Genomic DNA, 11,885 nt, shown 5'->3' with positions numbered 1-11,885 from the left:
TCGAAGCGCATCGACAAGGCGCTGCCGGGAAAGCACACCCGTGCGCTATACGACTCACTAAAAAGAAAAGAATCGGACGTGATAGCCCAGCTTCGGACCGGGATGATGCGACTGAACAGTTATCTTCACAGGATAGGGGCAGCGGAATCGGACATATGCGATTGTGGACAAGCAGCAGAGACGATTGAGCACTTCCTCTTCCGGTGCAAAAAGTGGACAATGCAACGGGAAGCCATGTTTAAATGCTCGCGAACAAAGATTGGGAATTTGTCATTCTTCTTAGGAGGGAAAGCTGCATCAGACGACGAAAAGTGGAAGCCAGACATGCAGGCCGTGCTTGCGACAATCAAATTTGCTATCGCGACAAACAGGCTCGATGCGGGCCAGCGGCCATCGGCAAACTAACCTCTAGCGTGCGACTATACTAACAAAAAGCAGCCTCGATTTTGGCAGACCGTGCTTCAGCTGCCGAGGATAGGACGCTGAACACTTGCAGAATTTGGCCTTCAAGCAGGCCTGTCATGGAACAAGCAGCGACGAGGTTGAGCAGCAAGCGATGAGACGACGATCCGTGGGGCTTGGGGTGTCAGGTACCAAATGTTCTGAAATGTGAACTAGATTGTGTCAAGGCCCTATAGGGACTTCCCTCCGGGCGAAATAAAATCCATCCATCCATCCGTACCACCCCGTGATCTAGAGTCAGTTGTGAAGTTGGCCGGCCGCTCCAGGTCGAGCTCCCCCTCAATGCAGGTCGTGACTCGACGACCCGCGGCGGCCAAGTCACGAAGCTCTGTGCGGTACGATGCAGGCGAGGCTGGTCATGACCGTGTCGCGACGCGTCGGCGCCATGCTGTTCTCGTACTCCACTGGCTGGGATGGAGAATGGAGAACTCTATTGACAGTTTTGTTCGCCCAAACACGTCGGCGATGGAGAAGCACGAACTCGAGTACTCGACTCTACTGCCTTAGAGAATTTGTCCATAAGCAGGTCCCTTGACGAGACGAGACACAACAGTAACGCATGATTGGTGAAGAGCGTGTGATGCCGCCTTGCCGTACCAGCATGTGAACGATATGATTGGGCGAGAGGTGCCCATTCAATTGCGAGTAAGCGCCTGTGGCTGATGGGGTCAGATGACCGACTTACTTCTGCCTAATGTTGCCCAACCGCTTTTTGTTTGAGCGATGGTCGCAGTGTCGTGGCTTCTTTCATCATCGTTGTACTTTTTGCGGTACTGTACGCTCTGTCAATTGAACTTCGGCGCAGATCCTAAAATCCCACTGAACCCCCGCGATTAGAGGGGACAAGTTGCGCTGTCAGGTTGGTTGTTGTGCTTGGCGACAGCGATCTGCAGGCGGATCCAACTCGTCCAGGTGGAGGCAAGTGATCTTTCTAAGAAACCTCAGCGACCAAACACTAATCCTTCTTCGTAGCTCAACTTGCCACTGGATTATCCTGCGAGCGAACATGTCTCAACCTAACGACTACACAATCGGCTGGATATGCGCCATAAGAACGGAGTACGTTGCTGCACGAGCATTTCTTGACGAGGAACATAAAGGGCCGGGAGCTGTGTCGCCCAATGACAACAATGCTTATACACTGGGCAAAATAGGGGAGCACAATGTCGTCATTGCTGTCTTACCTGACGGTCAGTACGGCATATCCTCTGCTGCAAGTGTCGCAAGAGACATGATGCACAGCTTTCCTAATATTAGAGTTGGTCTGATGGTCGGCATTGGGGGCGGCGCGCCAAGCAAAAAGCATGACATCCGTCTGGGCGACATTGTGGTCAGCGCTCCTCGAGAGGGGAAAGGGGGCGTGCTCCAGTACGACTTTGGCAAAACCATTCAAGATCAGAGCTTCAGACCAACAGGGTTTCTAAATCAACCTCCAGCTGTCCTGCTTACAGCGGTGACTGTAATTAGCGGCCAGTACGAGAGCGATGGCCACAGTCTTGAAGAGGAGATAAACAACATTCTCCGAAAGAAGCCAAGACTGCGGAAGAAGTACAGCCGGCCAGACCCAAGCAGTGACAGGCTGTATCAGTCCGAAGTCGTGCATCCCGCAGATAGCGACTCAAGCTGCGTGGCAGCCTGTGGTAGTGATCTATCGAAGCTGATACTGCGATCCGAACGGACTCAAGACGAGGATAATCCGACAATCCACTACGGCGTTATTGCCTCGGGAAACCAGCTGATGAAGGATGCTTCGGTCAGGGATAAGCTTGCCGCGGAAGAAAACATTCTATGCTTTGAAATGGAAGCGGCGGGGTTGATGAACCACTTTCCTTGCCTGGCTATCCGCGGTATATGCGACTACTCGGATTCCCACAAAAACAAGGAGTGGCAGGGCTATGCTGCAATGGTGGCTGCTGCATATGCGAAAGATATCCTCTGTCGAATCGCTCCAAGTAGAGTTGAAACTGAGAAGAAGATCGGCGATATTCTATCCGGTAATCCAAAGGTTTAGAATCATACCATTAACACATGTTAATCCTATGTACAGGCCTTCATGAAGTTGCAGAGGAGCACCGAGACATTGCAAAGCAGACCCGGGACAGTGCAAAGGAGCAGCTCCAAGTCCAGAGAGATCTAGCCAAGGAGAGACTGTCCAAAGAAGAACAAGAAAAAGAAGAGAGAAAGCAAATGTGTCACCAGCTGTTCCGCCTCACAACCAGCAGCAGGGACGCCACATACGAGTGGTATAAAGACCGAGTGGAAGAAAGGGTTGAGGACACGTGCCTGTGGTTCCTCAAGCACGAGCACTTCCAGATGTGGTTGAACCGAGAATCTGGCCCCCTGCTGGTCTCAGCAGATCCTGGCTGTGGAAAGTCGGTGCTGGCCAAGTACCTGATCGACCATGGCCTGCCACGATCGACAACCATCTGCTACTTCTTCTTTAAAGACCAAGACCAGAACACCGTCCGGCAAGCGCTTTGCGCACTGCTTCACCAGCTCTTCTGTCAGAAGCCGTCTCTGATCGAACATGCCATGACACAATTCCGCAAGGATGGGCAAGGTTTGATCAACTCTACAGAATCGCTCTGGAAGGTTCTACGAAACGCTATAAAAGATCCCAAGGCAGGACCTGTAATTATGGTCCTTGATGCCCTGGACGAATGTGCCGAATCAGAGTTTGCAGACTTGATGCGGAATGTGGAGAGCCAATTCCGCAGCGACCACTTGGGCCATGGCAAGTTGAAGTATCTTCTAACATGCCGCCCGTATGACCAGATCGTGTCCAAGTTCCGCGGTCTATTGGACGCTTTTCCAAATATCCGTATACCAGGAGAGGAAGAGTCGGAAACCATCAGCCAGGAGGTGAATCACGTCATTACGCGCCGGATCAATCAGCTGTCGAGGAAGAAGCGCCTCTCACCCCAAATCAAGAGCCACCTGGAGAAAAGACTACGGGAGACTACCCACCGCACTTATCTTTGGGTATACCTTGTGTTCGACTCCTTGGAGAAAGAAGACTTTAAAAGGACAGTAAAGGGGGTCGAGTCCGCCATTGCAACGCTTCCGAGGAGCATTACTGAGGCATATGAGCAAATTTTGAACAAGTCTAAGCAACGTCCCACGGTTCGGAAGGCTTTAAGTATCATCTTGGCCGCGAATCGGCCGCTAACACTCTCGGAAATGAACGTTGCCATGAATATAGACGACAGATCAGAGTCCATTCACGGCCTCGACCTGGAGGATGAAGAGGATTTTAAGACGCGTCTAAGGTCTTGGTGTGGATTATTCATCTCAATCTATCATGGCAAGATTTATTTCCTTCATCAAACTGCGCGCGAGTTTCTCCTCGCGGATTTGGCATCGCCGACAACCGTTCCGCCAGAGCTACACTGGCATCACTCCATCACTTCTAAATACGCACACGCTGTTCTTGCAGAGGTGTGCGTGCTCTATCTAGACTTCTTTAACTCTGATGTTAGCCATCCGACACATGCGAATCGGAAAGCCGGCCACTCTGTTGATTGTCACGCCTTATTAGATTACTCGGCCGAAAATTGGGGCGCTCACTTCAGCAAGGCTGGTATCGTGGATGACGCCGCCATTTTACCTTTCGCCCTGAGAATTTGTGATCCGGATTCGAAGAGCTATTCGGCATGGTTTAGAATCTATTGGGAGACTACGCGTATGAAGGCCACCGAGTATTTTACGGATCTTATGATAGCGTCGTATTTTGGCCATGGTGCCGTTGTCAAGGCGCTGCTCGAGAATGGCGCCGAGATCGAGGCGGAGGACAGCGAGTATGGTCGGACGCCGCTGTCGTGGGCGGCACCATACGGATCCGAGAAAGTTGTGAATCTGCTGCTCGCCAAGGGTGTAGACCCAGACGCAAAAGACAAAGGTGGTCGAACGCCGCTATCATGGGCAGCAACCCGCGGGAACGAGGCGGCCGTGAAGCTGTTGCTCGCCAAGGATACCGTTGACCCGTGTTTGAAGGATGACGATCAGACGCCGATGTCGTGGACCGGGGACGATTCTGTTGTGATGCTGATTCTCTCGAAGGACTGTGTCTACCCAGACTCGAAGGACCACCACGGTCGGACGCCGCTGTGGTGGGCAGCAAGAAACGGACATGAGAACGTCGTGAGACTGCTGCTCGCAAAAGACTGTGTTGTTCCGTACTCGAAGGATGTCGACGGTCGGACGCCGCTATCAATGGCCGCCAGCAATGGGCATAAGACAGTCGTCGAACTGATCCTCGCAAAGGACGGCGTCGACCCAGACTCAGAGGATAATAACGGCCGGACGCCGCTGTGGTGGGCAATAGTAAACGGCCATGAGGCGGTTGTGCAGCTGCTACTTGCAAAGGACGGTGCTGAGAAAGATAGCAATATCTGGGCGGTGTTATTGTGGGGCGCAGGGATCCAGCGCGAAGTAACGCCACTGCGGGACGGCGGTGGCCCGGCATTACAGGACGACTACGGGAGGACGCTATTGTTGTGGGCTGCAGAGAGAGGGTATAAGGCCGTCGTGGAGCTGCTACTCGCTAAAGACGACGTCGAGCCAGACTCGAAGGATAACAATGGACTGACGCCACTGTCGTGGGCTGCTGTGAACGGGCACGAGGCTGTCGTCAAGCTGCTGCTCGAGGCTGGCGCCGACGTCGAGGCGAAGGCCAGCTCTGGTCGCACGCTGTTATGGGTGGCCGCAAAGAGGGGGTCCAAGGGCGTCGTCAAGCTGCTGCTCGAGGCTGGCGCCGACGTCGAGGCGAAGGACACCGACTATGGTCACACGCCGCTATGGGTGGCCGCGGAGTGGGGACACGAGGCTGTCGTCAAGCTGCTGCTCGAGGCTGGCGCCGACGTCGAGGCGAAGGCCAACTCTGGTCACACGCCGCTATGGGTGGCCGCGGAGAGGGGACACGAGGCTGTCGTCAGAATGCTGCTCGAGGCTGGCGCCGACGTCGAGGCGAAGGCCAGCTCTGGTCGCACGCTGTTATGGGTGGCCGCAAAGAGGGGGTCCAAGGGCGTCGTCAAGCTGCTGCTCGAGGCTGGCGCCGACGTCGAGGCGAAGGACACCGACTATGGTCACACGCCGCTATGGGTGGCCGCGGAGTGGGGACACGAGGCTGTCGTCAAGCTGCTGCTCGAGGCTGGCGCCGACGTCGAGGCGAAGGCCAGCTCTGGTCGCACGCTGTTATGGGTGGCCGCAAAGAGGGGGTCCAAGGGCGTCGTCAAGCTGCTGCTCGAGGCTGGCGCCGACGTTGAGGCGAAGGACACCGACTATGGTCACACGCCGCTATGGGTGGCCGCGGAGAGGGGACACGAGGCTGTCGTCAAGCTGCTGCTCGAAAAGGGCGCCGACGTCAAGGCGAATGATGACGGTTGGACGCCGCTTTTGTGGGTTGCTGTGCACGGGCACGAGGCCATCGTCAGGATGCTGCTCGAGGCTGGCGCCGACGTCGAGGCGAAGGACACCGACTATGGTCACACGCCGCTTTTGCTGGCCGCCGCGAGGGGATACGAGGCTGTCGTCAAGCTGCTGCTCGAGGCCGGCGCCGACGTCAAGGCGAATGATGACGGTTGGACGCCGCTTTTGTGGGCTGCTGTGCACGGGCACGAGGCTGTCGTCAAGCTGCTGCTCGAGGCTGGCGCCGACGTCGAGGCGAAGGCCAACTCTGGTCACACGCCGCCATGGCTCGCCAACTCTGGTCGCATGCCGCTATGGATGGCCGCCGACAGCGGGCACGAGGCTGTCGTCAGGCTGCTGCTCGAGGCTGGCGCCGACGTTAAGTTAAAGGACACCGACTATGGTGGGACGCCGCTATGGCTGGCCGCAAAGAGGGGGTCCAAGGGCGTCGTCAAGCTGCTGCTCGAGGCCGGCGCCGACGTCGAGGCGAAGGCCAGGTCTGGTCGCACGCCGCTATGGGTGGCCGCCGACAGCGGGCACGAGGCCGTCGTCAAGATGCTGCTCGAAAAGGGCGCCGACGTCGAGGCGAAGGCCAGCTCTGGTCGCACGCCGTTATGGGTGGCCGCAAAGAGGGGGTCCAAGGGCGTCGTCAAGCTGCTGCTCGAGGCCGGCGCTGACGTCGAGGCGAAAGATATCGGATATGGTCGGACGCCGCTTTTGTGGGCTGCTGTGAACGGGCACGAGGCCGTCGTCAGGATGCTGCTCGCAGCGCTGATTTCAATTCAAGTAAGTCAAGTTCGGGGCTCTAACTTGATTACTTGAAATAAAATCGTCCATGAACTTACTTAACTTGAATTTAATTGATATACTTGAATTGAAAGCGCTGACCTGAGGCCAGGATGAAGCAATTGGTACTCTCACGCCTCCTCTCCATCCCAACCCATCAGGTCCCCACCAAAGCTGACGACCTCGCCCACAGTGATCGCTTGATGGCCTAGCCAATTCCGTAGGCACTGTATTTCCTCTATTATCTCGGGACTTAAGCTGTGCCTTTGCGAGCTTACTGTCAACTTCAGTGTGTCCATCAACCAAGTAAAGCAAAATTTGGACCCTCTACTTGACTTGGTTGACGGGACCCCCTTGCTTTACTTGGTTTACTCGGTAGAGAGGCTTGCTTTGCTTGGTTGGTTGATGTTACTCGACTATTTTCCATTCCTTATGTGGCTCCGGTGGTAGATCTATGCTAACATACCGCATCGAAGCAGGTGCTTTTGGCATTCAATCGCTGCTACAGTGTCCGAATTAAGCCGATTTCGTTCATCTGTGATGACCTTCTTTGTCTGTGAGAAAACGCGTTCACACTCGGCGCTCATTGCTGGGCAACTGAACAAGTCAAAGGCCATCTTGGACAGGATGGGGTAGTCAGATGTATGGCGAACCCACCACTCCAGAGGATCCTCAACATCCAGATCAGCCTTATTAGTCCTGGCCATAAACTCATCCAGCTCAGATGTCAGTTTTGTCCGCTTCCCTCGTGTGGCTGACGCCGCAATGGCAGCAAGCCTCTGACGACGCTTACGAGCTTGCTGGAGTGGATCAAGCCTCGCCCTGTTATCAGCAACAGCCTCCTCCTCCTCCTCCTCCTCCTCCTCCTCCTCCTGCTGCTGCTGCTGCTGCTGCTGTCGTGCTCCTTCTCTTAGGTCCACTTCCGCAGCTGCTTCCTCGTATTGTGCATAAGCCTCCCGCACCACTCTCTTCGCCCCGCTGATCCATTGCTTGTTGTGACTCCATTCAAGCTCGAAGTAGGTAAATTTGTTTGCCGGATGCAGGGCAACTGCACATTGGTATGCAGGCGTGGCATCTGTGAGGCCAAAATATTCTTCAAGCTTGATGCGAGCAGCATCAATAGCATGGGAATAGTATGTTGACACCACGTCAGGGTGATCATCTGCAAACTTCCCAGCCTCCTGGAGCTTCTTGAAAAGGACATCAAGCGACTCGATCGTCTCGTGGAGAGAGCCATGCGATCCTTCTAGGCCAGCTTTGTTTGCCCGGCCTTCCATGCGCTTTGTTAGGTCTTTGAAGGGCTTTGAGATATTGAGGAAGTGGCCCAGATCGGTCCAATCTTGTGGAGTAAGGATATCCTGTGAGATATCATATTCTCCGTTGGTATCGTTGTAGTTGAGGAAGAATAGATCAATGGCGTGGCGGAGTTTCAGAGCTCTTTCAATCATGGAATATACAGAGTTCCAGCGGATCCCGCCATCGACCAGGACTCTAGTGTAGAGGTTCTCGATGCTGCCTTCGTCGTACGCCTGCAGAACGTACTGTTTCAGTCTCTCTCGTCGCTGGTCGCTTCTGTTGATCCACGTACAGAAGTTGTGGAGCTTGCCGATAAAGCTTTGCTTCCTCCATATCTCAAACCGCTCGTCATCAGATGCGCCACGGAGCCGTTGCTCCAGCTTGCTAACGCCCTGCCCAAAGAGGAGAGCTTTGACGATGAGATTCAGCATATGGCCGACGCACCGAAGGCGACTCTGACGGTTGATTGCAGGGTACTGCTTTGCTAGCTCCTGAATGCATGTGTCATTATTGCTAGCGTTGTCCATCATAAAGAAGCCAATGACTGGGGAGATATCGTAGAAATCGATGACTGTTGACAGCACCTTGGCAATATTCTCGCCGGAGTGAGGGCCTTTCAGAGGGGGAAGGTCCAGAAGAGCTGTCTGTAGCTTATGTCCTTCATCCAAGAAGTGAGCAACAACAGCTAGATAGTTTGTCCCTTCTTCAGACGTCCACGCATCCGTCGAGACGTGAATCTTGCTTGTGGTGAGATGGAGCTTTTCTCTCAGCCAAACACGTCTCCCAGCATCACCAAACCATTTCTCTTTGACCCAGCTACTAAGAGCTGACGGGCTCTTGGGCAGAATCTTGTCGCTGTCTTCCAGATAGTTGGTAAAAATCTCATAGGTGCGTTGATGGGTTGCTTGACGGAAGGTGAGATCAAGATCAATCACCCAGTCGGTAAAATCGTCTTTAAATTGCAGGTCGTTGAACACCAAGCGCCGGCCTCCGAGGTATGATGTGAGATTTGTTGCGCCCTTGGCTATGCTGAAGGGGTTGCATTCTGCTGCCTTGTAGCCAAATTCTTCCAGCCTGTGCTGATGTTTCAGATGGTATATAATGCTGGTCGTGCTCTCACTGGCAAAGAGCGCAGTATTGTGATGGCCACTAACGTGGCAGTATTTGCAGAGCCAGTACTTATTGTCTCCGTCCGTTGTAAGCTGTGCGCCGTGTCTGTAGATTGCTGAGGGTTGGGATTTGGAGTTGATGGTGCGCTTATGAGGCTGACGATATCGGATGGATGGCACTGGCTTCCCATCGTAACGGATTTTGTCCCACTCGACAGGGAAATGGCATTGAGAAGCTTTTGGCACCTCTCTTTCGTGGGAAACGGTTGCGGGAGAAGCGCCATGAAGTGGCACACTGGTTGGAGTTGAGACCGAGCTAGGGGTACTGGACTGAGCAGAATCGATCGGTTCAGAGGGAGTCCTAGGGGGTGTGGCCTTTCCGAACCTTCCCCGAGGCTGAAACATTGGATATGAAGGCATTATTGACTTGGGATTTGGACTGTGCAGCAAATGACATGGGACAAATTGATCGGGCTGCAGCCTCCTGTCGTGACCTCAACAAAAAAAGGGGGATTCGCAACGACCTTGCCTAAAACGGAAATGCAGTCGAGTAACCTCAAGTAAACCCGAGTAAGCGAAGGGGTCTTGCTTTGCTTGGTTGAAGACCGTCTTTACTTTACTTGGTTGTTACGTAATCAACCAATCCCAACCAACCTTACCTTACCTTGGTTGTTGGACACACTGCTCAAAAGAGCTCGAAGTCAATGTGAGGCTGCAACTGGCGGGCCTCCTTTGGAACCTGAAATTTGCTCTATGTCAGGATTGGCTGAGTTTGGTGCAATGATGCCCGGCGGCGACTAATAATGACGCTAGAATGGTTGGTTCCGACATGCAGAAGATGAGGCGCCGTTTCCTTCATCCAGATAGCCCATGACTTGGATTGCCAATGCGCGATGCCAGCTTGTGGTGGGTTCATCTGGTCTTCGGTCGGAGACGGATGACCATCGTACCCAGAAAAACAGGCAGAATGCATCGACACAACGCAGTTTTGTCCGGCTCTCTTTGTCCTTGCACCGATATTGGGCGGGTACAACGTTGATAGGCCACATATCTCAACCATGCACTAAAGTTCGGATAGCTTCAACATTCTTGGAGTGATTCTGCTTTCTCGTCGCTCTTTCATTATTATTTGGGCATAATCAACTGACGGAAAAGAGGCCAATAAGTGTATTGAGCCCATCTGCGAAGCACTTGAAGTCCGAGAATGATTTGATAAATGCCCATGACGTTGCTTGTAGTCCCGATAGTGAGCTTCGTCCACAGTATGGTCTGGGATGCCTCGCGCGTCGTCACAACCAGATACCAATCGTGACCCTGGATAATTAAGCCAGGGAGAAACTCTGGAAGACGTGCTTTCTGAGGCTGTACATCCGACACAGTTTCATCCTGGGTATCAGTTCTGGAGAGTTCTGTCAGAAGGTCCCAATGTGCGACGTGCCACACCCCGATCTGCAATGCGGCGCTATCCCAGCCCTCCCCAGTCTTCTTAGTCTCGATGCCTAGAGCCATGGGTCTCTGTCGTAGTGGGTAATAGTCTGTGTGGTTGATAACATTTCCTGCGAGATGTACCCTCGCAGTTTGGATCAAAGATTGGGTTGCGGCTAATTGTGATGTGTCTGATGTCGGCTCCCGCGCTGGCTCGAGATATATGCAGAAATCCACTTTTTTCGAGGGAGAATAAGGCGGTAGATAATTTGGAAGAATGCTTGCAGTCGAGCTATGGAGATGAGGTTAGAACAGGCACAGAGGTTCAACGCCGACGCCAACTGAGAGTGGAAAGCAACAGGTGAATCAGGCTTGATCTAATACACGTACCAAGGCATGTAGTTGACGAAGTGGGAAAACGATGGAGCGCCTGGCTGGTGTAGGGCAAGCTGAAGTAGCTGGGAGTGCACAAGCATATTCCAACTCGATTCAGCATGGAAGTTCTCTTGGCATTCAATGGCCGCATCCAACACATTGAGAATTGATGTTGAATCGGGAACATGGCCAAGATCTCCGCGACTGGGCGAGAAACAAGCATCATCTTCAGCAATTTCTACGATTGCTGGGTGTGTATGTTTCCCAAGTTCGATTCGGGAGGCGGAGTCAATAATGTGACGGCCCCGGGAGATTTGCCGCATCGTCTTCAAAAGTCCGGCGAGGCTGGTCGGCGGATCGCGAAGACTGGCCAGTTCCCGTACCACGATACCCTCGTTCCCAAGTTCGAGGGCGTTCAAATGCTTCTGGGGCGACAAGCGACCTGCCAATCCAGAGTGCTCTGATGCTTGCGATCGCGACGCGAGCGAATAGCTCGAGTCGGACCTCGGATATTGTATGCGCTTTCGCCTCGGTCGAGGCGTCTCGTCGTCCTCCATCTGACGTTTGGTTGGGCTTTCCTCCCGAGAGGAGGACATGCTTTCATTGGATCGTGCAGGTGTCGGGGGCTGATAACGGTGATGGCGGAAATTGCGCTTGCGCTTGAGACTGGCCGATAGAACGGTCGTTGGAACGGTCGTCGAGTCGGTAGACCAGGTGCAGGAGGTTGTGCCTAGCCATTCAATAACGGAGGCCTCGTCCATAGCGATCCTAGGGTGTGTCACGATGGTAATGAGCGTCGCTATGGGAGACGCGACTCGAGTTTTATGAAGTGCAAGGGAAACCAAAGTATGTAGCTAGGTACGATAATGGTGTGGAGGGGACAGCGCTAGTTCGGCAACATTGGCGGGGTAACAGCTGTGTGACAAGTGTGGGTATGGCAGGGGTTCAGTTCAACATAAACTGATTCTGATTGGCTCGTGGAGAATTGGCAGGGATCTCGTCCGTCCCACGGCCTGACAGGGATAG

At 53.7% G+C, this 11,885-nt stretch overlaps 3 protein-coding genes across 3 annotated transcripts; 2 read left to right on the top strand and 1 right to left on the bottom strand.

Annotated features, from left to right (window-relative positions):
* Positions 1-1,015: 1,015 nt before the first annotated feature.
* BGZ61DRAFT_521991 (uncharacterized protein) lies at positions 1,016-5,145 on the top strand. The gene is made up of 5 exons (XM_046252519.1): positions 1,016-1,107; positions 1,143-1,380; positions 1,435-2,456; positions 2,510-4,363; positions 4,828-5,145. Exons 3-5 carry the CDS (start codon positions 1,469-1,471, stop codon positions 4,836-4,838), a joined length of 2,853 nt encoding a protein of 950 aa, XP_046098404.1. The 5' UTR covers positions 1,016-1,107; positions 1,143-1,380; positions 1,435-1,468; the 3' UTR covers positions 4,839-5,145.
* Positions 5,146-5,212: 67 nt separating this feature from the next.
* Positions 5,213-6,420, top strand: BGZ61DRAFT_399886 (ankyrin repeat-containing domain protein; the record flags this gene model as incomplete). Its single annotated transcript, XM_046243019.1, has 3 exons — positions 5,213-5,333; positions 5,581-5,799; positions 5,998-6,420. Coding segments are annotated over exons 1-3 (717 nt in total), but the record flags the coding sequence as incomplete, so codon positions are not given.
* Positions 6,421-10,184: 3,764 nt separating this feature from the next.
* Positions 10,185-11,455, bottom strand: BGZ61DRAFT_364202 (uncharacterized protein; the record flags this gene model as incomplete). Its single annotated transcript, XM_046241500.1, has 2 exons — positions 10,185-10,776; positions 10,875-11,455. The coding sequence occupies 2 exons, from the start codon at positions 11,453-11,455 to the stop codon at positions 10,185-10,187; spliced, it is 1,173 nt and encodes a 390-aa protein (XP_046098402.1).
* Between the last annotated feature and the right edge of the window lie 430 nt (positions 11,456-11,885).

The sequence above is a fragment of the Ilyonectria robusta genome, assembly GCF_021365365.1.
Source record: "Ilyonectria robusta strain PMI_751 chromosome Unknown BGZ61scaffold_25, whole genome shotgun sequence".
NCBI lineage: Eukaryota > Fungi > Ascomycota > Sordariomycetes > Hypocreales > Nectriaceae > Ilyonectria > Ilyonectria robusta.
This window is presented reverse-complemented; position numbering and strand designations above follow the sequence as displayed.

Excerpts from the sequence above, each read along its gene's own strand:
- BGZ61DRAFT_521991 (XM_046252519.1), top strand. The coding sequence starts at position 1,469 with ATGTCTCAACCTAACGACTACACAATCGGCTGGATATGCGCCATAAGA. Across the intron at positions 2,457-2,509 it reads GATCGGCGATATTCTATCCG|GCCTTCATGAAGTTGCAGAG; the intron begins GTAATCCAAAGG and ends TCCTATGTACAG.